General features: G+C 41.0%; 1 protein-coding gene across 3 annotated transcripts in view; it reads left to right on the top strand.

Moving 5' to 3' along the window:
• Positions 1–20,032, top strand: part of LOC119557116 (optomotor-blind protein) — a 64,078-nt gene that overhangs the window by 11,127 nt on the left and 32,919 nt on the right. For 2 of the 3 annotated variants that reach the window (XM_037869697.1, XM_037869695.1), the window contains exons 3-4: positions 17,085–17,198; positions 17,263–17,425. In XM_037869697.1, coding sequence (XP_037725625.1) covers positions 17,085–17,198; positions 17,263–17,425 — 277 coding nt within the window. The remainder of the gene's footprint in view (positions 1–17,084; positions 17,199–17,262; positions 17,426–20,032) is intronic. The other variant, XM_037869696.1, reaches the window with a different exon arrangement.

The raw sequence follows: 20,032 nt of genomic DNA, 5'->3' as shown, positions 1-20,032 counted from the left end.
ACAAAGTCAACGACAACCTCTGGCCGTCCCACTCGCACACGCCGGGCAAATTAGTCAAATTAGCCGTCTCTTTCACAAAAAAAAAATTTTTTTGCCGAACGCATCCTGTGATCGTCGAACCTACTTCTGTGTTTTTCAGACTCTAATATTTTTTTTCTTTTTCTTTTTGATCCTACAATTTAAGCAAGGTTCAATTACTCTTGTGACCAATTTTTTTTTTGTCATTCAATTTTTCATCAATTTTATTTGTTCACTTACTTTACACAAGGGGCCCATTGTGGCCTAAGTGAGGGGACTAATAGTTAGTCTCCAACCACTCCTACCTACTTTCTTTATATAATAATATTAATTATTATTATTTACACGGAACTGATTTCCTATATTACAATTTTTATCGTCACTAATTTTTCATTTTTTCCAAACTTGTCTTTCGTTACCTTTTTTTCTCCCTTTTGTTCCCATTTCTTACCCTTTTGTCCTCGTGGCAAATTCACGCGTTCGAGGCAAACTCGGCTTGGCTTTTAGCATTAGTTTACACTTGATTAGAACGCTAATTGGCCCAAAAAAAAAAATACGGTCACAGGGGAACACGATGGCAAAAAAAGGACGCTACTGAGCTGGGAAATTTTCGCGGAAATGTGGCAGGCAGTTAAGCTGGTCCCCAGATCCTTTTGATCTATGCGATATACCTGAACCTGATCTTATCTCTGAGTGATGGAGAGCGGTTTGGTGGTATTTAAATTTTTCCGGAAATTAGAACCCATTGGATATTTCATTCAGGTTGGCCAAAAAACGTTGGAGTTAATAAATATTGACTGATTAGTTGGCCAAGATCTAAAAATGTCTGTCAAAAATATGAAAGTAAATAAACAAACAAACATTTTCGGAAAGTTGCATTAACTCCTTAACCCAAATCAAAGTTTAAGGCTGGCCACATAAATGTCTTCATTCGTTTTATTTACCTGGCTAGAAATAAATGTCTAAAAATGGTTATATTTAGATGTCATATTCAGAAGTTTTAGTTTAATGCAATCCTCCTGGTAGCCTCATCTTCTTTCCCCTTTGCCCCCGATGCTCCCCGATTTTGCTTCTATATATTTTATTCTGCCTCGTCGAAGTTTTGCTGAGGCTCAGGCGACGCTTTATGAATTTTAAGTGGCAAAAATTGACGAGTTGCTTTGGTTTTATTTTTTCTTTATTATTATTATTGCTGGTATGCACAAGTCTGTGTGTGTGTGTGTGCATATTTATTTAATATTTTCTGGGCTGAAAAATTATACAAATTGTATGGGGCATTTGGTGAGTTTTAACTGCTCTGCGTGTTCTGTTTGCCTGATTAAACTGCCAAACAACAACCGAATCAGAATCAGAAACTGAAACAGAAAAGAACAAACATCAGCACAAAATGCTGGCAGGCAGGCGGCCAGCTACGTTTTTGGTAACACACACGAATTTATGTTGCCACTTGATTTTTATGAATAAAAATTCTTCTTATTTCGGTTTCGGTTTTCTGGGAAAATAAAAATCAAATTTATGTAGCACCTACGCCATGGTTTTCCCCCATCTTCAGTTTTTCCTGTCGAGGGTTTTCCACGAGGGAAATTAACACGAAGCCAAAAGGCAATTACGCACGCACATCTACAGAGTGGATGATGAGAGGTTGAGGGAGGGACCACTGTGGCCACTTAGGATACAGTGGGCACTCGTAGGTTAATCTGAGAAAGTTAAACCATGGGTTAGAAAAAAATGTTTTGCATTTAATTGAAGCCATTTAAGTCAATCAGATTTTTGAAAAAGTTACTGCGCTGTAGGAAGCTGTCGATAATGTGTTTCCTTCTCAGAGTGATCACTGTAGTGCCACTGAACTGTTGTGGTTGTTGCTTTTAGGTGTCAATGACGTGTGCTAGCCGTTTGCATTCATGCCCAAGTCATTTTGCAACCAACGTTATGGGGAACTAAGTCAGAAAATATAACTACTTTACCAACAGTTACACCAACAATTAAGTATTGGCTGTATCAACTACAACAATACTTATGCTCACAAAAAATTACACATACATTTTACTTTACGAATTTGTATAATATCTCATGGCAGTAGTTACAAAAACAGTTTCAACATAATGTTCACCAACCATTACACCAACCAATAAAATATAAGATTCAACAACTACTGTTGGCTCTATATACACCAATAGTTGTTGTGGTGCGACAGTTTACTTAAAATATATTTCAAGTGTGATGCCGGTAGATACAACGACCTTTTCAACATAATATACACCAGCAATTTCACCAATGAGTTCACCAACAATTACACCAATGACTAGAATAAAAATTATTCTTAAAAATGTGAGCCTGAAATTACCCATAAAGCTACACCAACAGTTACTCCAACAGTTACTCCAACATTTACTCCAACATTTACTCCAACATTTACACCAACGTTTAAGAAACCGTCTCAAGAACTTTGCTTATTTGAATGCTATTCTCTATCTCTTTCTGTGCATCTTTCTGGCTCTTTTGCACCTCCTACCGGTATTTTGTGTGTGCAGTCAATTAACGGCAAACAAAAGTTTTGCAGTCTGCATGCTGCATTTCGCCCCACTCCCGCTTATTTTTCCACCCACTTCTTCTAGTGGGTGACGAAAAAAAGAGGTATATACGTATATATTTTCACAGCAGCAGCAGCAAAACTTTTTTGCTTTATGCTTTACATATGTATGGTGTTGTTTTGCTGCTATATTTTTCGTTTGTGTTTTTTTGCTTTTTGTTGTTTGTCTGCCTGCATCGCGTTAATTGAGTGTGAAGTTGGGCTTTTGTTGGTGTTATTGTTGTTGTTGTTGATTTTAATTGTTAAGCAACAAAGGCGCGAAATATGTTTTAGCTGTTTTGGCTTTTAATTAAGCTGCCAGCCCAAAAAAAGCCGGGCGAAAAACGTAAGACGAAAAAAGCACAAGCAAAAGAAACATAAGAAGCAGTAGATTGCGTGCGAGAGGCAGTAAAAAGTGTTGATTTCATTAAAAGCATTAAAAGCAATTGCAGCAACAAAGTCAAAGTCACACTCTCCATCTCTTTCCCTCGTTTTGGCCGCTCTGGTTAATATAAGTATATATTTTTTTCTGCTTTTTTTTTTGTATTTTGCGATCGTGTGTTGACTGCATTTAATTGTTGTTGTGCACATGCTGTCGACGGCGACGTTGGCGTCGCTGCTCGCGTTCGTTGTCACTTAGAGTTAACAACTCGATTACACGCTCTGCCTCTGCCGGCGTCGCTGCCGACTGTCATCGCCGCCGGCCATGTGCAATTTTTTGAATTATTAATGAATCTCAGCAACGGCCGCAATAAAACAGCAGAAAAGCCAGCAAGAACAAAGAGAAATTAGAGCTTAGCAACTGAATGATACCCTATACCTTTCTTTCGCTGTTTATGCTGCGGAAGCATGCTTTTGGTGACTTTTACCCAAAAATCATAATCAAATGTTGTTGGTTTGATTTTTTAAATCTTTTAGATATAGAAGTCTGCCAGATAAATAGTCTTAGCAATTAAATTATACCATATACCTAATTTGGTGTTTTCTGCTGCAAAAGCATGCTTCTGTTGCCTTTCACCCAAAAAGTCACCATCAAAGTATATTGCTTTGCTTTTTTAAGAGCTATATAAGTATAAAAGTCTATTAGCTAGTTGCATAACATATTTCATAGCTCTACGACCCTTTGAAGTCAAGATCTTTGGGATAGCAAAATCTTAAGCAAAGCACTTGACCAAAAAGACACCTAGACATGCCCATACCAAATTTCACATCTCCAACTCACATAGTTATCGAGATCATTGGGATCAAAAGTCCCCATCTTTGGTTATAGGGTACGAAGAATGGTAACCAAGGAAGAGCATGGAAAAAAGCAAAGCAAGTGCCTGTGCAGCAGCAGCCGGATCGTGTTAATAAAAAACAATTAATATTAAGTGTATGTTTAGTGCGGCTCTTGACGCTGTTGCTGTTATTGTTGCTCCTGCTTTTGCTGTTGCTGCTGCTGCTGCTGCACTCGTTGATTATTTGTACTATTAACGCGTTGTCAGCAGAACTCGTTATCTGCCGTCTCCCTCTCGTCGCGTGTAATTACTTTTAGTTGGTCATAATTTGTCAATAGCTATTTTGTTGCACTGCCAATTGCCAGGCAGTCGTCAGCAGTCAACAACAATTGCAATCGCCCCAGCAACAACAACAGAAAACCAATGCAACGGAAGTGCAAGTGTGCAATCGTGTGTGGAGAGGAAGAGGAATAAGAGACAGAGAAAGAGAGAACGAGAGAAAGAGATGGGGAAAGAGGGGCCAACAGAAAGTGGAACAAGTTAGGTGACAGGCAGAAACAACTTGGCCAGATCTGAACTGTGATTGACAACCGTCAATTGCGGCAATTCCCATCGCCTTTGGAATTCCATTGCTCGGCGCTCGTTACTCGCCACTCGTTGTCATTATACCGTTCATTAAAGTATAGATTCCAAAGATAGTTTTATAAGTTTCCTAAAGTTGGATAGCGGAGAGTTGGCTTCACTAAAGATCATATTTTAATTGTAATGCTAGTAATTCGTTATATTTTACACGCTACTCGTTACTTTTTATTGCCCTACACTAAGGTATAGATTTCAAAGATAGTTTTATAAGTTTCAAAAAGCGGAGGGTTGGATTCTTTATATGTTCCATTTGGATTGTCATAAATGCTAGTAACTCGTTATCTTAACCCAAGTACTCGCTACTCGATACATTGCAATATAACGTCTATGACCAAGAAATGTACGACCTTTCCATATAATATTGACCTCATCTTGTTACCTAAAGTATGTAGAGAAGTCGGTAAAGTTAATGTCTTTCAAATCAGCACTCGTTACTTGCTTTCAAAGTGATGGTTAATTAGCATAATTGAGATTACTGGATGGCCGACTCGAACGCACACAATAGAAGGTAATCCCCATTTAGCAAAACCCATTCCCCTACCCATCTTTCCTCCTCCCTCTTCCGGTTCTCTTCTCTTTTCTCGGTCCGCTGGTCAAATCCCTCTCGCTCAACCTGTTCCCGCTCCCCTGCGCCGGCGCCTGAGCGATTTTAGCGAGCAAATCGCACAAAATGGGAAGACAAAGGGAGGCGGAAGATGAATAGGATGGGCCGGATGGGTAGGGGGCAGAAGGAGGGAGAAGGTCAGCTGCCTGGAGGGATCCGATCGCAACCCTCGGGGGTTTGTTTTTACCTCTCTTTGTTTGATCCGTCCTTATAGCGCCAGGTAAGCCACATCCTCTGTCCATCCTGATCCCTCCTCTCATCTCTCAGCCTCTCCTCGTTTAGCTTTGTTTGTTTTTCAGTCTCTTTCGGTCTTTCGGTCTCTCGGTTCTCCCTCCACATCGTCTTCATATGGCCACTTGTCCAGTGTCGTTTGTATCTGCACTTTATTATCATCAAAGGCCGCTGGGCTTTTCGGCTTCCTCATCTTCCATGCGCCCCTCGCAGATCCTTGTTTTTGGTACTTCATCTAAATAGGTAGAATGCCCTTCTTAAAGATATTAAATTGATAATTTTTCTCTACAGATCATTATAGAAGTTGCGGGTCTTTCAAATCAATAGTATCTTAAGTCTTAAGTAAAGGATGTTTAGGATAGTGATATATTATGATTTTAGTTGGTATGTATTATATGTATTATATTGTAAAGTTGTTCTATTAGTAAAAATTATTTTTTTCAAAGTTATGATTTTGTTTTGAGTTTGAGACCCATTTAGTAAGAAAATATATTACCACGATGTTACTCTTCCGATTCCTTGCCCTCCATTATCATTCAGCTGGATCAGCTGTTGAACTGAGCTTTAGTTTCCCCGCGTTTTGGGCCAACTTTCCGGGGGAGTGGCCACCGGCACCTATCTGGTCATCTACTTCTCGACTATCGCCGTGGACCCCCCTTTCGGGGCTGCGCCCCTGGCTTCTCCAGGAGCGGAGGCACATTGGCAAAAGGTAAACAGACCACAAATTGGACAGTGGAACACATGTTTGGCGCGTTAAATGCTCGAGCGTGTTATTTATAACGTTTTTTATGCGCTCAACAGCTTTGCAGCCGGGCCAACCACTTGCTCTCTTCCTCTTCCACTGCCTGCGCCTGCGCCACCGCCTCTACCTCTTCCTCTTCCTCACTCTCTTCAGGCCTTCTTGGCCGTCTTCTGGGTTCTGAGCCATGCTGGTGGTGTTGTTGTTCTTGTTAAGACGCGTGTACCCAGTTGCCCCTCGTGTTTTGGCCAGTTGCTGCCGTTGTTGTTTGGTCAACACCTTTTGTAGACTCTGGCTCCGGGCAAAAGAAAAAGAATCCCCCACCCCCTTCTCTTCGCTGGAGAAGAAAAGAAGGGGCTCTGAAGAAAACCAAGAGCCAGAGAAAAAAAAAACGGCAGCAGTTGTAAGTTTCTGTTTGTTCTTCGTCGTGTTTCGTATGACCGCAAAAATATGCGTATGGCCATCGTCCCTTTTTGGGCCTTATGACAGCCATCGGTCATCGGGGTCTCTCGTCGAGTCCTTGAGCACAACTGACACACCAGAACACGCAATGTCCTCGGGAGCGCCACCAAAAACCAAAAGAATTCCCATTCTGGATCAAGATCGGTATCTCGGAAAGGCTGTTAAGGCCTCTCAACTGGTGGAAAGTCACGAAGAGTTGGAGGCATTTCAAAAAGGAGAAGCGGGAACGTATAGTTTGGTTAGAAACGTTAGATCAAGATGGTGGTGTTGAAAGCGTTCGAAAAGAAAAAAAACGTATCATCGATGGTTTAAATCTTCAGGAGCTCCTTTAGCAAATACGATTCTGTGGCCGTGCCAGCTGTCTTCAGAGCAACTTGCCACCATATCTCTGGAAGAAAGAACAAGCCCCAAGCAGCAGGAGAATCGAACAGATTCGAGGAGAAATCCAAAAGAATTGAACAGGTGAACACAGTAGATTTCTCTGCCGAGATTCTTCCCCCGGGGTTCTTCATATTTCTTTTATATTTTTCTCTTTTTTTTTGGGGGCTTATCAGCTCCTTAGCGGCGAAGAATTGGGAGGAGGTTTCTCCGAATCGTGTTGATTTGATTTATTTAAAACCAACAAAACAAAACGCAAAGGCAGGGAACGAGAGAGAATGCGAATTTATCGCTGTTCGATCATAAATAAGAATTATATAAACATGCGTTTGGGACCTCAGTGCACACCACCCATGAATGGGGGCCCTCTCTTCAGATTTTTCTTTTCTTTTTTTTTTTTTAGTTTTGTGTTTCTTCTGTGGGCTGAAACAAGTTGCAGTATGTTGGCTGTCTTCATCATGATGAAGATGATGGCGATGACGATGATGATGGGGCTGGAGTTCGCCGTGTGTGGGACACATTAGAATCCGGTCCTTGGGCTGTCCTGTCTCTCAGCCGCATGTCGGTTATGTTAACAACATTTAAACGCAGCTCGTTTAGAATCTGAATCTCCTCTTCATTGAGAAACGGCAAACTGGAACTGGGTGCCCGGAGCACTGGAGCCAGCAGCCCGGAGCCCGGGAATCTGGAACCTAAGACCTGGAACCTACCAACCTAGGCTCGTTACGTGCCCTCCGCCTTGTTGACTTTGAGGATTTATGAGTGTCTGACGTGTGTGATGACTGTTATTAGCCGCGTCCGCGTCCTCAAACCAAGTTTACAACAATTCAAGCAACAACTCGCCAACAGGCCAAGCAACCATCCAACACTGAGAGAAAAATAAATCAGAACTTGGAACTTAAATCTCCTAACTCATTTTCTACTATTTCATTGATCAGTCAATTTGATCCTGAGGGTATCTTTTGTTCTAGGGATTCTTTTATTCCCTCTTTAAAAAAAGATTGTATGATCTAGATCCACTAAAGTAATTAATAAAAAATTAAAATATTTAATAGATCTAGTGATCTTCGAAGCAATATTTTTCGCAGTGCAGCAAACAATCCCAGGCAACCTCCACATTTCCAAGTTTTCAGAGCTCTTTAAACGGATGTGCGGATGTGTGCATCGACATGACCATCAGTGAGGCCCCCTACCCCTCGAAAACCCCCCTGAATCATCATCATCATCGTATTGGTCGTGATCGTGATCCCAACCACTCAAGAAGGATCTTGAGCTTTGGGTTTATTTTATACAACAAAAAAAAAAATTGAAAAAGCAATGCAAACAAACAAACAGAAACGCGTTAATGGCGCCTACCACCATAATTTAGACATTAAACGTGGGCGCTGGGGGCGTGGCTGCTATCGGGATTGTTTGCTTTAGCGATTACTCACTGTACATCAAATTCAGCTAGGGGAACGAGAATCCCCTTGTGGCGATTTGAAGTGCCTATAAATAATTCTTTCTTTGGAATAAAATGCATTTTTCCGTAAATTGCAAAATATTTAATCTCAAAAATATATACTCATAAAGATTTTAGCTTTATTAAATCAATGAAATACCAATGTACTTAACTTGTGTGAATTCCAAAAATGTTAACGTGTCACATTTCACTGCTGGCGAAAAATAGTTATTCATTCGGTTATTTATAGGTAGAGTAATAAAATTAATTATTATCGCAATAAATCCATTGGATAGTTACAACTACTCGTAAAGGAAAATAATCATATGCATTCGTACTTATTATTTATTTTTTTGCTGCCACTTTAATGGCTTTCGACTGCGACAATTTGTATGGAAATGAGCTCAGTCAGCTTTTACTGGATGGCCCTTGTCGCATCCCCACCACCCTGAAATTTGAAAAAAAAACCCTCCGCCCAGCCTCCATTTGTAGAGCATCTTGAGCTCATCTTTCTTTATCTGCTCGCTTTGAGCTCACTTGAGCACTAAATGCGCATAAATTACTTACACTTTGGCAGGCAAACATTGACAGGGAAAAAATAAAGTAAGGCCAAAGATGGGAGCCGCACCCACTGAACCACCCACCGAACCACCCACCGAACCACCCATCGAACCACCCAACACTCCACAAACTTGGCCAACGAGCTGCAAAACGTTTGACGCACAATTTAATTAAAAATAAGACAAACTCCCTCGCCTGCCCCCTGACAAAATGTATTTAAAACTTGGCCATAAATAATTTAGCACCGCCCTTGGGGTCGTTCGTGTGTCTATGAGATACTTTCTTGCCACCGCCCCCATTTCCCTGCTGATTTGTTGCAAATGTCACTGCTTCTAGTTCCCACCGCATTTGCATCTTGGCCAAAACCATCTTGAGACTCGGGCCAAGAACCTAATTGAGGTTGAACCAATTAGTGGCGGGTCGCCGGGGATCTTTGCCCTTAAAAGGGCCATGGCAAATAAGTAGGCAAACGGCGATTACCATTGACTGCACTTCTAGAATCTATAACTTGAACTATGAAAGCATGTCTTTTAAGTAAAATATATTTTTTAACAACATTTTCTGTCTAATATTTTCAAGTTTACGATAGTTTAAGGAAATGGTGACCCAAAACTAAACTTTTAGAGTCTAGAACTTCAGCTATGATATCCCAAATATACAATGTCTTGATTCAACTATTTTAAAACCACTTTAGATGCGACATCTTTTTTTTTTGTTGACCCCGAACCATTATTTTAAGACTTTGTAGAAAGGTGACCCCAACCGGTACTGCTCCGCCCTTGAATTGAACCTTTGAAACCGATTCAATAATCTAGAATGACATGATTCAACAATTCTTAACCAATTTATGATGAATCATCCTTATTTTTTTGGGGCTCCAAGCCCTTATCTTAGAACTTTTCAGAAAGGTGACCCTAACCAGCACTGGTCAGCCCATGAATTAACCCCTTAAAACCGATTTCAAATTTTGATTTGGCTCACAGTTGCTATCCCTGCTGACAATAATTTAATTAAATTAAATTATATACTTCCCCCACATTATAATCTAAATCAATAATTTCCATGTAAACGTTTCTCTAATATGCAAATCAGAATCATCATATTTTATTCAACCGTTTTGCCAGCCTTGCATGTGCGACAAATGAAAATAAAATAAAAATTGCCGCTAAATTGTTATGCCAATTGTTGTTGCTGCTGCCTTTGATTATTGTGCGAAAAGTCACACAACTGACGAAGCCGTCGGCTTGCATATTAAACAGGCTAAAAGCCAGAGGAAGCTGAAAATTATTAATAAATGAATGCAAATAAGCAGGGGGGGGGGGGGTTGAATAAATCCAAAAAAAACAGAAAACAAACACTCACACACACATATGTGTACTGACAAATCGAAAGCAAAATTTAAAAAAAAAAACCAAAAGGGTTAAGAACATTTCTTGCATGCAAATGAGCTGGAGAGCGAAAGAGATGGGGCGATGGGCGGACCAAGCGTCAAAAAACTGACCGGCAATCCAGAAAAAAAGTAAAAAAAAAAATAAATAAAGCAAGCCAGAGAAAAATAACAAAGCAAAGACACACACACACAGAACAAATTAAAAAAAAATAAACCAAAATAAATAAAAGAAAACAAACAAGGCATAAAGAAAAAATAAATGCGGGGGCGTCGCGCCATCTCTTTCCCTCCCCACAGCGGGGCACACAGGGGGAGCAAAAGAGACAGCAACAGCCTAAAAACAGAGCAGGTGAATCGGGGGAAAGAGAGGGGTAGCTGCCGAAAGAAAGAGAGGGGCTGCATTTGCAAGGTTAGAACTTGCAAAAAAAATAAAATAAGAAAAGGGGGTGCGTGTGTGTGTGTGGGTTCTTGTTTGTCTGTGTCAATTGACCGAAAATGATGGCGACCAAAAAAAAAACAACGTGTTTCAGCAAAAATGGCGCAAATTCATGTGTGCATTTCCGTGTGCAAGTGTGTGAGTATGTGTGTGTGACAGCAGCCGCAATTATGAGCAATTATGACAAACAAAAAAAATATAAATAAAAAACAAAGCAACAATTCAAAGGCAGGCAAACAAAAGAAAGCCAACCAAAAGGGGTGGACCTTGTTTGTGTGTTCTCACAAACAGATATATAATTATCCATATTGGCAATGTCCGCTCGAAATATACAAATAAGCAGCACACTTCAAAAGGGCAGTAAAAAAAATATATACTTGAAATAAATGCTAATTATAACTTGCCTATATTAAAGCTAAATTTATGTCAAGTATTAAGAAAATATATCTAAAGACTATTTTAAATAAAATCCATTTTTAAACAACCACTTTCCCATTTGTTTTAAAGTCATTAATCATTAATAAGTTGATTTTATCATGGTTTTATACAAAAAATGTTAAAGAAACAAAGAAAAATCACAATATATATAGCAATTTTAGCAAAAAAAATATTACCAAATTGTTTATATCATAAAATCCTAAGAACAAATACTCCGATGGTCCAACCAAGCACATGGTTAAAAATCTGTTGATGTTTTTATTTCCCCAACGCAATTCGAAAGTGCTTTGTTTTTGCTGCACTTGTCAGAACGCCACTTGTTGAGGTTGTTTTTTATGTGCCCCATCCGCAGACAACATAAATCAACACCCAAAGTCGCAGAGTCGCTTGGAATCCCAGTTTTCAAAGCCTGGCCCCGCGACCCCTGAACCCTTGCCTCTCCTTTCCTTTCCCTTGCCCTGCGCTTATCTGCGTGACAACTGCATTTCAATTCATAACAATTAAGTTGAACAACAGGCGAGGAAACTGTGAGCGGCGAAAAATCAGGAGGGGGTGGTGGAAAAATAAAATATTGAGGGGCGGTGACTGTGACAATTCTAATCGTTGACAAGGTCAACGGGTTCAGCCATGTTTATTTTGTTCGATTCCCCTCCGAAAATACATGGGCATTTTTCGGAAGGCACCTTATCAGGCCAGAAAAGTAGGCGCGATGACAACGCCAGAAATCTAATCGCCAGCCTCGATAAGGATGCAAATGCCATCTATGGTCTCTATACCCTTTTTGGGGGCAATATCATTTGAAATACTTGTTCTTTAAATTCTTGTTCCTATTTGAGCATCCTTTCCCAATTTCGGCTTATGATATTGTATTTTAATGTCGAAAGTTATTTGCTTGAATTGTCAAATCATCAAAATCGGCCATGATAGAATCAAGTATCATCTATGGATACTATACCCTTCTTAGTTTACCCTTTCATAGTCTTATTTGATCGTCATTAGATTTATAGATTTAATATTTCTATGTTTGAATCTATTCACCTATTTTTTAGTAGCTTATGGATTAACTTATTAAATTGATCAAATACTTCAACTTTCTAATATCCCCACATTTTAGGGCATTCCAAATTCGTTTAGTTTTGGTTCATATCACCATTAGCTTCCCTCGTTTCACGCTCTCCCAAAATGAAGCGATCAAATTGTAATTACACCCGATTTCCCACATTTGATTTATTCATTGCGCCAGATTTATGTATGTGTGTGCTCAGGGTCGGGAGTCCGTCGATAAGAAATACAGCAGACGATAGTTTTCCCCCCTGCCAATAAACCTCAACTATATATATATTTTAGAATTTTATCCCCTGCATTTGCGTTCTTCTGCTCCTGCTGCTCTCCTCCCTGTGATCCTGTTTTTGAGGGTTTCGGGGTTTCGGAGCCTCGGATCTTAATGACATGGCCATTCATTTCGGGCCAAAACGAGACGGGAGTGGGCGTTACCACTAACTGACAGGCTAAAACAAACGGGCAGCCTGTTTACGAGGACTTGGGGCCGTGGTTATGCCTTCATAAATTGTTTTATTATTATATAGACTTGATATATGGCCCAGCCACTTGGTCAGTCAGTCTGGGCCTGTCAGTTTATTGGTTTAACTAATTTGCCCCGATCCTTCGTCTTTCTCTGTGCGTGTGTTTGTGTGGGTAATTAACGTTTATGATGCAGCTGCCTTTTGGTCCTTGTTTGTCTCTGTCCAGTTGGCAAGTTCCCCGGCTCGTTTTCCTCCTCTGATGGCTCTCACAAATTTGTCAAATACCCAAACGATGTACATCTGTAAAATGCAAAAAATACCCAAGAACCCCTTTCTCAAGCAATTTGCATGCAATTGTCATTCAATAAAATTCAAATTAAATGCAATGCAAAAAGTGGCCAAATAAATAAATCAACTGGACGAAAAGACAGATGTTCTCTAGGCAAATGATGTAAGATGATGTTGAATATGCACCCCTTTCTTCAGTTTATTCAGTTTATCGGAAATCCAATGGCAATGTGTTGACAAAGATTAAGGAGGCACACCAATATAAAGAAAAAAAAAACTGAAGAAAACGACAGCAATTTTGTTGTCACAAAGCCAAACTGTCAACGAATCCCCAGCCCCTATATCTCGAGGGTTTCCCCGTACTACCACTACCAATTTTCGGTTCCCTTTGGGCCAACTGCAGGTGCTACTTTAATCCCCGCGCCTTGTTGACAAAAAAAAAGAACGAGGAGAATAAAAAAGGAAAGAAACCCACGAATGCGTTTTGCAAACCAACCTCTGTTGGTTTTTAGTTTTATTCTTCCTTCTGTTTGTCCCCCTGTATCATCTCCATCGCAGCCTCTTTTCCCTGGGTTTTTTTTCCCAATTTTTGGGCTGCTGTTTGATTGACTATCAGATAATGCATTGACGCTTCTAAGGCAGGTCGGCTGCCTCACCTCTCACCTGCCATCGAGATGGCACAGGCACAGGTGCGTTAATAGACGCCGGCAGGGTAGCGAAAAAAGGTGGCCAGGACTCGGAACTCGGGACACAGGACACAGGATACACAGATGTCACCTGCGGATCCGCTGATGGGATCGCTAATCGATTACATGGCCACCGCAAGCAGTCAAGATTTAGATAAGTGGTTAGGGCTCACTTAACCGGGGGTTAGTTTTGTCAAACAAAATGACCAACAAATGCTCGGTAATGAAGGCTTCTCCAGAAACTGTACGGTTTTCAATAGGTTTTTTCTTAATAAAGTCTATTACTAAAGAAAAGGTCTTACACTTTTAGTTTGCATACGTTTTTATCCTTTAATTTAACCTGCGAATGAGAAAACTGGCGTGTCTTATCATGTATTACTTAAAAATGCCTAAGTACTATGTCTGCATTATTAGTTTATTTTGTTATTTGCAAAAAAAATTTATTATTATTATTTAAATAGAATTGAATCCTAGTGTTTTTGCACTTTGTTGAATTATCAAAATCATTAAAATGTCTCAGTTTTTGTTTTTATTGCTAAGCCACTGAATTGTTTATGTATGAAGTGCGCTTTATTCGAGTGTTAATGAACACATTATTAAGTGTGCTTTTTGTGTACATTTTGATGTTTATTTTAATGTGTGCTTCAAATACACTTAGCTAGTTGTTTGCCACACTCTATGGTGCTTATCAATTTATACACATTGTGGTGGCTTATATATATTAAAATTGTTTTCTTGAAGAGATTATTTGAATGGTTTTTTATAACTTCAAAGTGCACTATAATTTTTTTAAAATTTATTTCAAGGCAACATTTATTATTTCAAATATTTTGTTGACCTCATTTTGTCTCCCCAACTTTACTCTCGATGTAAACCATTATTTTCCCCTTTCCTCTCATACGGTCTTTACCCCGTCTGATATTTTTTTTTTCGCCGAGCCCAACCCAATTACAACTCAATCGTTGAACATTTTATTTTCGGGCCGGGCTAATTGATTAGCCATTAACCCCTATGTGGGCCTGACGAGGCTAAGGACAACTGAGCGACACCTTAACACTCGCAGAGCAGAGCTCATGGCTCAGAGGAAAAAAAAAGGGCAGAGGGAAAACAATAAAGAAAACGCACTGAGCCTTAATTAAGCTTAATTATGGGCTCATGGGCTCATGGGCTCAGGGGCTCCTTCGCCCTGGCGTTTTGCGTTGCCAAGTGCCTTCAACACTTTTGGCATTGGGGGGGAAATTGAATTAGCCGCGGTGGAACTCCGTTGAAATGTGTGTGGCAAAAACAAACAACGACGCTGGGTGCTCTGGTCAAAAGGTGCAAGTTTTACACGTAACGATTTGCACGAACCTGAATCTCGGCTTCGGTCTCGGTCTCGGTCGCTTTTTGGCCAGAAGTCTGATGTCTGGCGTCTCGGAAGAGCCAAAAGAGCCTGAGCTGAGCCCCGTGGAACCAACACAAACGAGAGCAAATCGTTTTGTTGTCGAGCAAGCCAGGCTTTTCAATCCAAAGAAAAAAAAAAAAAAAAAAGGAAAGAAACAAAAAATACGGCGTGTGGTGTGGGCCCAGGAAACTGGCTCCAAAGTCGGCCTCGCTTGGGGCCATGTCTCTGGTCTTGGCCTGGTCCCTGGTCCCTGGTCTCTGGCCATAACAAGCTGCCAACAACTGGCGCCAAGTGCTCAATAATGTTAACGAGCTATTCAGTTAAGACAACACACACACACACTCTCGAAAAAACAAAAGCCCAGGCAGCGAGAAAAAAAAAGAAAAAAAAAAGAGTCCAAGCCAAAAGCAAGGCAAGGCAGACAGACGTGCCTTCGTTCCTGGCAAATAAAAAATAATTTGCAGTCGAAAAAGGCAGGCAGACCTCCCCCCAATCCTCTCCCCCCCCCCACACCCCCTCTAAAAAGGGGGTGCGCTCTCCTCCAAATAGAAACATCCTCGGTTCGGGGCTCGCCCTCCTCCATCGGTTCTGTTCGGTCCTCAGCTCCTCAGCTCCTCAGTCTTCGGTCTTCAGTCTTCAGTCTTCCCGTCCAGTCAGTCAGACATCACTCAGCTTGTTAGCCCTCCTTCCACGCCTCTGGTATCTCCCCCCCCCCCCACTACCCCTTCCATACGATGTTTGTTGGTTTTTATCAAAATGCAGTCGCAGCTGATGATGATCTGTGAACATGAACAAGACGTTCGTTAAATTTGATTCATGAGGCGCTCTCGCTTCGAGAGTCCCAACCTCAAAAGAACACTGTAAGAAAAACTCACAGAGTTTCCCAGTGTAAATATAAATATGATCATTTCATATCCTAAGTCTAGAACTATCTATAAAAAACACCCTCACTATAAACGATTTTTTCATAGTTTTACTCTTAAGTTTAAGTGGCATAGTCTTAATAATTAAAAGAAAGGCCTGCCCAAAAAAACAGTTGGGAATTATAAGGAAATATGGTAGACAGCTTCTTTTAGTGATTATAAAAACAAACTTACTAAAGTACAAATCACTCCATTAAAATGATTCAATCACACTTTTAATCTTGAGTTTACTTGGCATTATCTAATCTATGGAAAAACTTACCTTAAACTAGTTGGGAATTATAAGGACATGCTTGACATAGCATAAATAAGTTCAATATAAGACTACCCCTTTTTCGCTCAGTGCTTCCGTGCTGAACCTGAACCCGAACAGCGATTGAGTGATTGCTACTTAAAGTTATAATTTTCATATTTATGCCCGTGTGTGTGCTGGGCGAGATCTCCTCTGGCCAGAGATGATGCCTCTGCCTCTTGTTCCATCTCCGGGTTCCTTTTTGGGTGGATAGTTGGGTTGTTCGGATGTTGGGTTGCTCGGTTGTTCGGTTGTTGGGTTGTTCGGTCGCTCGGTTGTTCCGAGGGACAACGACATCGCATCGCATCGCATCGGAATCGCCGCCTGTGTGTGTTCCCCCTTTTGGCCGGGCCATGTAATTTTCGAGTTTGCACATTGCCACCAACATGGCTAATCAACCTGGCCAAGAGGAACCTGGCACTCTGCCTCTGCTCCTCTCTTTTTGGGCCAATTTGAATCCGAATGGCGGGAGTTTGGAGCTCGGAGTCGAGCCGAAACAATTTGTGGCTTGGCGCCACTTGATAGCCCGACTGGTCTGGTCTGGGGGTTTTTGTTTGCTTTTGGCCAACTCGTAGTCCGAATCTGATAATGATGATGATGATGATTGTGCCAGTGCGAGTGCGACTGCGACTGTGGTTAGCAGCAGCGATCTTGGCTGGATGGATGGATCTTGGCCCCGAAGGTGGGCCCCTGAGAACCAGAACGTGGTCTTGGGTCTTAGGCTTTATAAGCCGCACTGATTAATGTTTTATTTGATTAGCCCGGGAAAATGACTATACCTCCTTATATACCCTGACCCCCCTTCAATCCAAGCCGTAGCACACCAATCTCTAATCCCTCATCTCTTCTCTCTACCTTACAGACAAATGTTTCCGCAAATGAAATTTCGTGTTTCGGGACTGGATGCCAAGGCTAAATACATCTTGCTACTGGACATCGTGGCGGCGGACGATTATCGTTATAAATTTCATAATAGGTGAGTCTTAACATACAACGAGGGGTCCTGAGTCCTGAACTTCTCATAACAATCGCAATTACAGTCGCTGGATGGTGGCTGGGAAAGCGGACCCCGAGATGCCAAAACGCATGTATATCCATCCAGATTCGCCCACAACGGGTGAGCAATGGATGCAGAAAGTTGTTTCATTTCACAAATTAAAATTGACCAACAATATTAGTGATAAACATGGATTTGTAAGTACTGTACGTCTTCTTTGTTTACCGCATTAGTTATCTAAGATACACCCACCCACAAAAACAGACCCACAACAAAAACAAAAAAACCCACAATTCAGCGATACCAAGGAATTCTACTGGCTGATTTGGATTTCTAGCTTGCAGTATATTTTTACTTTTGTGAATGCTTAAAGTGAATGTGAAAAAATTAAGGAAATATGTAGGGACATCAAAAATTGGCGCCCAACGAGGGGCATTGTGGGCATATCGATAAACTAAAATTATTTAACTTTTTTGTTTAATTTGCTTGGTTTTTGGTTCCTGTTTCATAAAGTAAAGTAAAGTAATTAACTCATTCGCCAATGGAGCTTGAGAGCAAAAAGAAAAACCCGATTCAACGGAACTGCAGCACATCAAAGCGAACTTTATCTAGGCCCCATATCAAAGAGCCTGCGCCTAACACTCGGCACTTCAAATATCATCTCCGCCAGTAACTCCATCTTCTTTTTCGTTTCTCATTTTTTTTTATTTCGCTTATCAATGTGAATTTGCATGGCATCCGACTCGTTTTCCTTCGGGCTTGCACTTTGAAGTATATAGAACTCCTCGCTGGGCTGGCTTATCTAAAACTTCTCACACGCATGAAGCGGATGGATAAGCTCTCGGGATCGGGGACTCTGTATTCGGGATGGAAAAGAATATGGTGGGGGTTTGGGAAAAAGCAAAAAAAAAAAAAAAAGAAAAGAAAGGGGGCGCCAGGCAAATTGTCGGTGGACTTTTCATTTGAAGGCCGCGCTCGCGCGCTTCTTTTGACTTTGTAGTTGTGCCGACGCCGATCGCGTAAATTTCATCAACTGCTGGGCAAATTTTCATTTTTATTGATCGGACGGTGGGGCCCACCCGTTGTGCCTATATATCGCATATACACTCTCTTTCTCCCCCTTTCTCCTACGATCCAACGATCATTATGATCTTGGGCGGGCGCCATGCGGTTCTGCAGTTTTGTGTCATGTCTCCGCCTCTTTTTCCTCTTTTTTTTTTTTTTTGGTTTGGTTTTTATATATCTTGGCTCGTTTTGCATGCCGAGTCATAAATCGCACAGCGAACAAGCGGCGGATAAGGGCTACTCCTCCTCCTCCATCAGATGTATATACCTCTGCAGATCCCCAATACCCGAACCCCGAACCCCGAACCCCCGGACAATTGGACAATCCGTGTCTCGTGTCCGGCGGTGTGCGTGGGCCTCCGCCTAAGTAGCCTGTGTTGGCCATTAATTTCGCTTAGTTCAAACGCCAAAATGCCGACGCTGCGTGTGGTGTGGCCAGCGATTTCGAATCGGTGTCCGGAATCGGAGGGGTATTTATTTAATCAAGGGGTTCTCAGTATACACCGGGCACTTGTGTTCAATATTTCACAGAAATATAATAAATTGCGGATTTTTATTGTATACTTCTTTAATTTATTGGTTATATTTAGTAGCAATTCTATAAAATTTCATTCAAAACCAGCTTTCTTATCGGAACTTTTATAAACCATATATGTAGATTTACAAGTATAGTACCCAGAAATGAGTTTCATACTCAAGATAACTTTTAATTTTCTTGGGGAAAACTTGCGGTAAGCCAACACATAAATCAATATGTAATTTCCACAAATATCGGAGATAATGCTGTTTAACTTTTATAGGTAGTTTGTGAATCAGAAAGAACCACCGCCCCTGACTGTGTGTCGCCATCTGTTGGCGCTCTCAAAAGCGTTATAATCATATAATCATGGGACAGCCCGGGGAACCGAGAGCGTTATTAAAGTCTATAATTTAACACTTTTTGCGGTCGTGGTGGGGTCAAAGTGGGCGGTGGTGGGTGATTTTATATGGGTGATTTCTGTTGTACTTCTGTAGTGCTGCCTGCTTCTCGCTGGCTGCGTGTCAAAACAACAACGTCGCAGGCCTTCAGAAGTTCAGACCTTCAGACCCGCAATTCCGTAATTGTGGCCCACCTTTGTTCTACCATATATATATATATACATATATATATATATATATATATATAAATATATAGCGAGCGATTCAGTTGAGTTGGGAGCATGGGTGTGAGGTGCCCCAAAGCGTTGCGGAAACGGAAGCGGCTTTTCATACATTGAAATGCACTTAGCGGGCGGCAGAAAACGCGCGCGTTTTTAAACGCCCCTTATGTGTGGTACATGTGTGTGAGTGTGTGTGTTCTGCTGAGAGTGTGTGCGTGTCTGTCGGCCATGTTGCCGCAAAGAGCCACCCTAATAAGGTATAATGAACCACCAAGGGGTCAAAGGGGGTGGTTTAACCGGAGGGTGGGTCGCAGGCGGCAGGAAGGTGTCGCCTAATGCGTTTAATTGTTGCAGCTCAAGTTGGGACACTCTCTACTCCAATTAGCCAACCCCACTCCATTGTAGCCCTTCTTATTTGGTTAAATAGCATTTGTAAAAATAAAGAAATATCTTTCAAATCAGAGGAGAATACAAAAAGATTTTTAGAATTGGGAAATCATACTTATAAAGTAGAATAAACCATAAGTTCAGAAGAATTCTATCTCTAGAAGCTTACAAATTTTAAGTAAGTATAATAGATCTGATTAAAATATTTATTTATAGTTGCTA

The sequence above is a fragment of the Drosophila subpulchrella genome, chromosome X (genome assembly GCF_014743375.2).
Source record: "Drosophila subpulchrella strain 33 F10 #4 breed RU33 chromosome X, RU_Dsub_v1.1 Primary Assembly, whole genome shotgun sequence".
Lineage (NCBI taxonomy): Eukaryota > Metazoa > Arthropoda > Insecta > Diptera > Drosophilidae > Drosophila > Drosophila subpulchrella.
The sequence above is the reverse complement of the archived record's forward strand: the minus strand, read 5'-3'. Positions and strand labels throughout refer to the sequence as shown.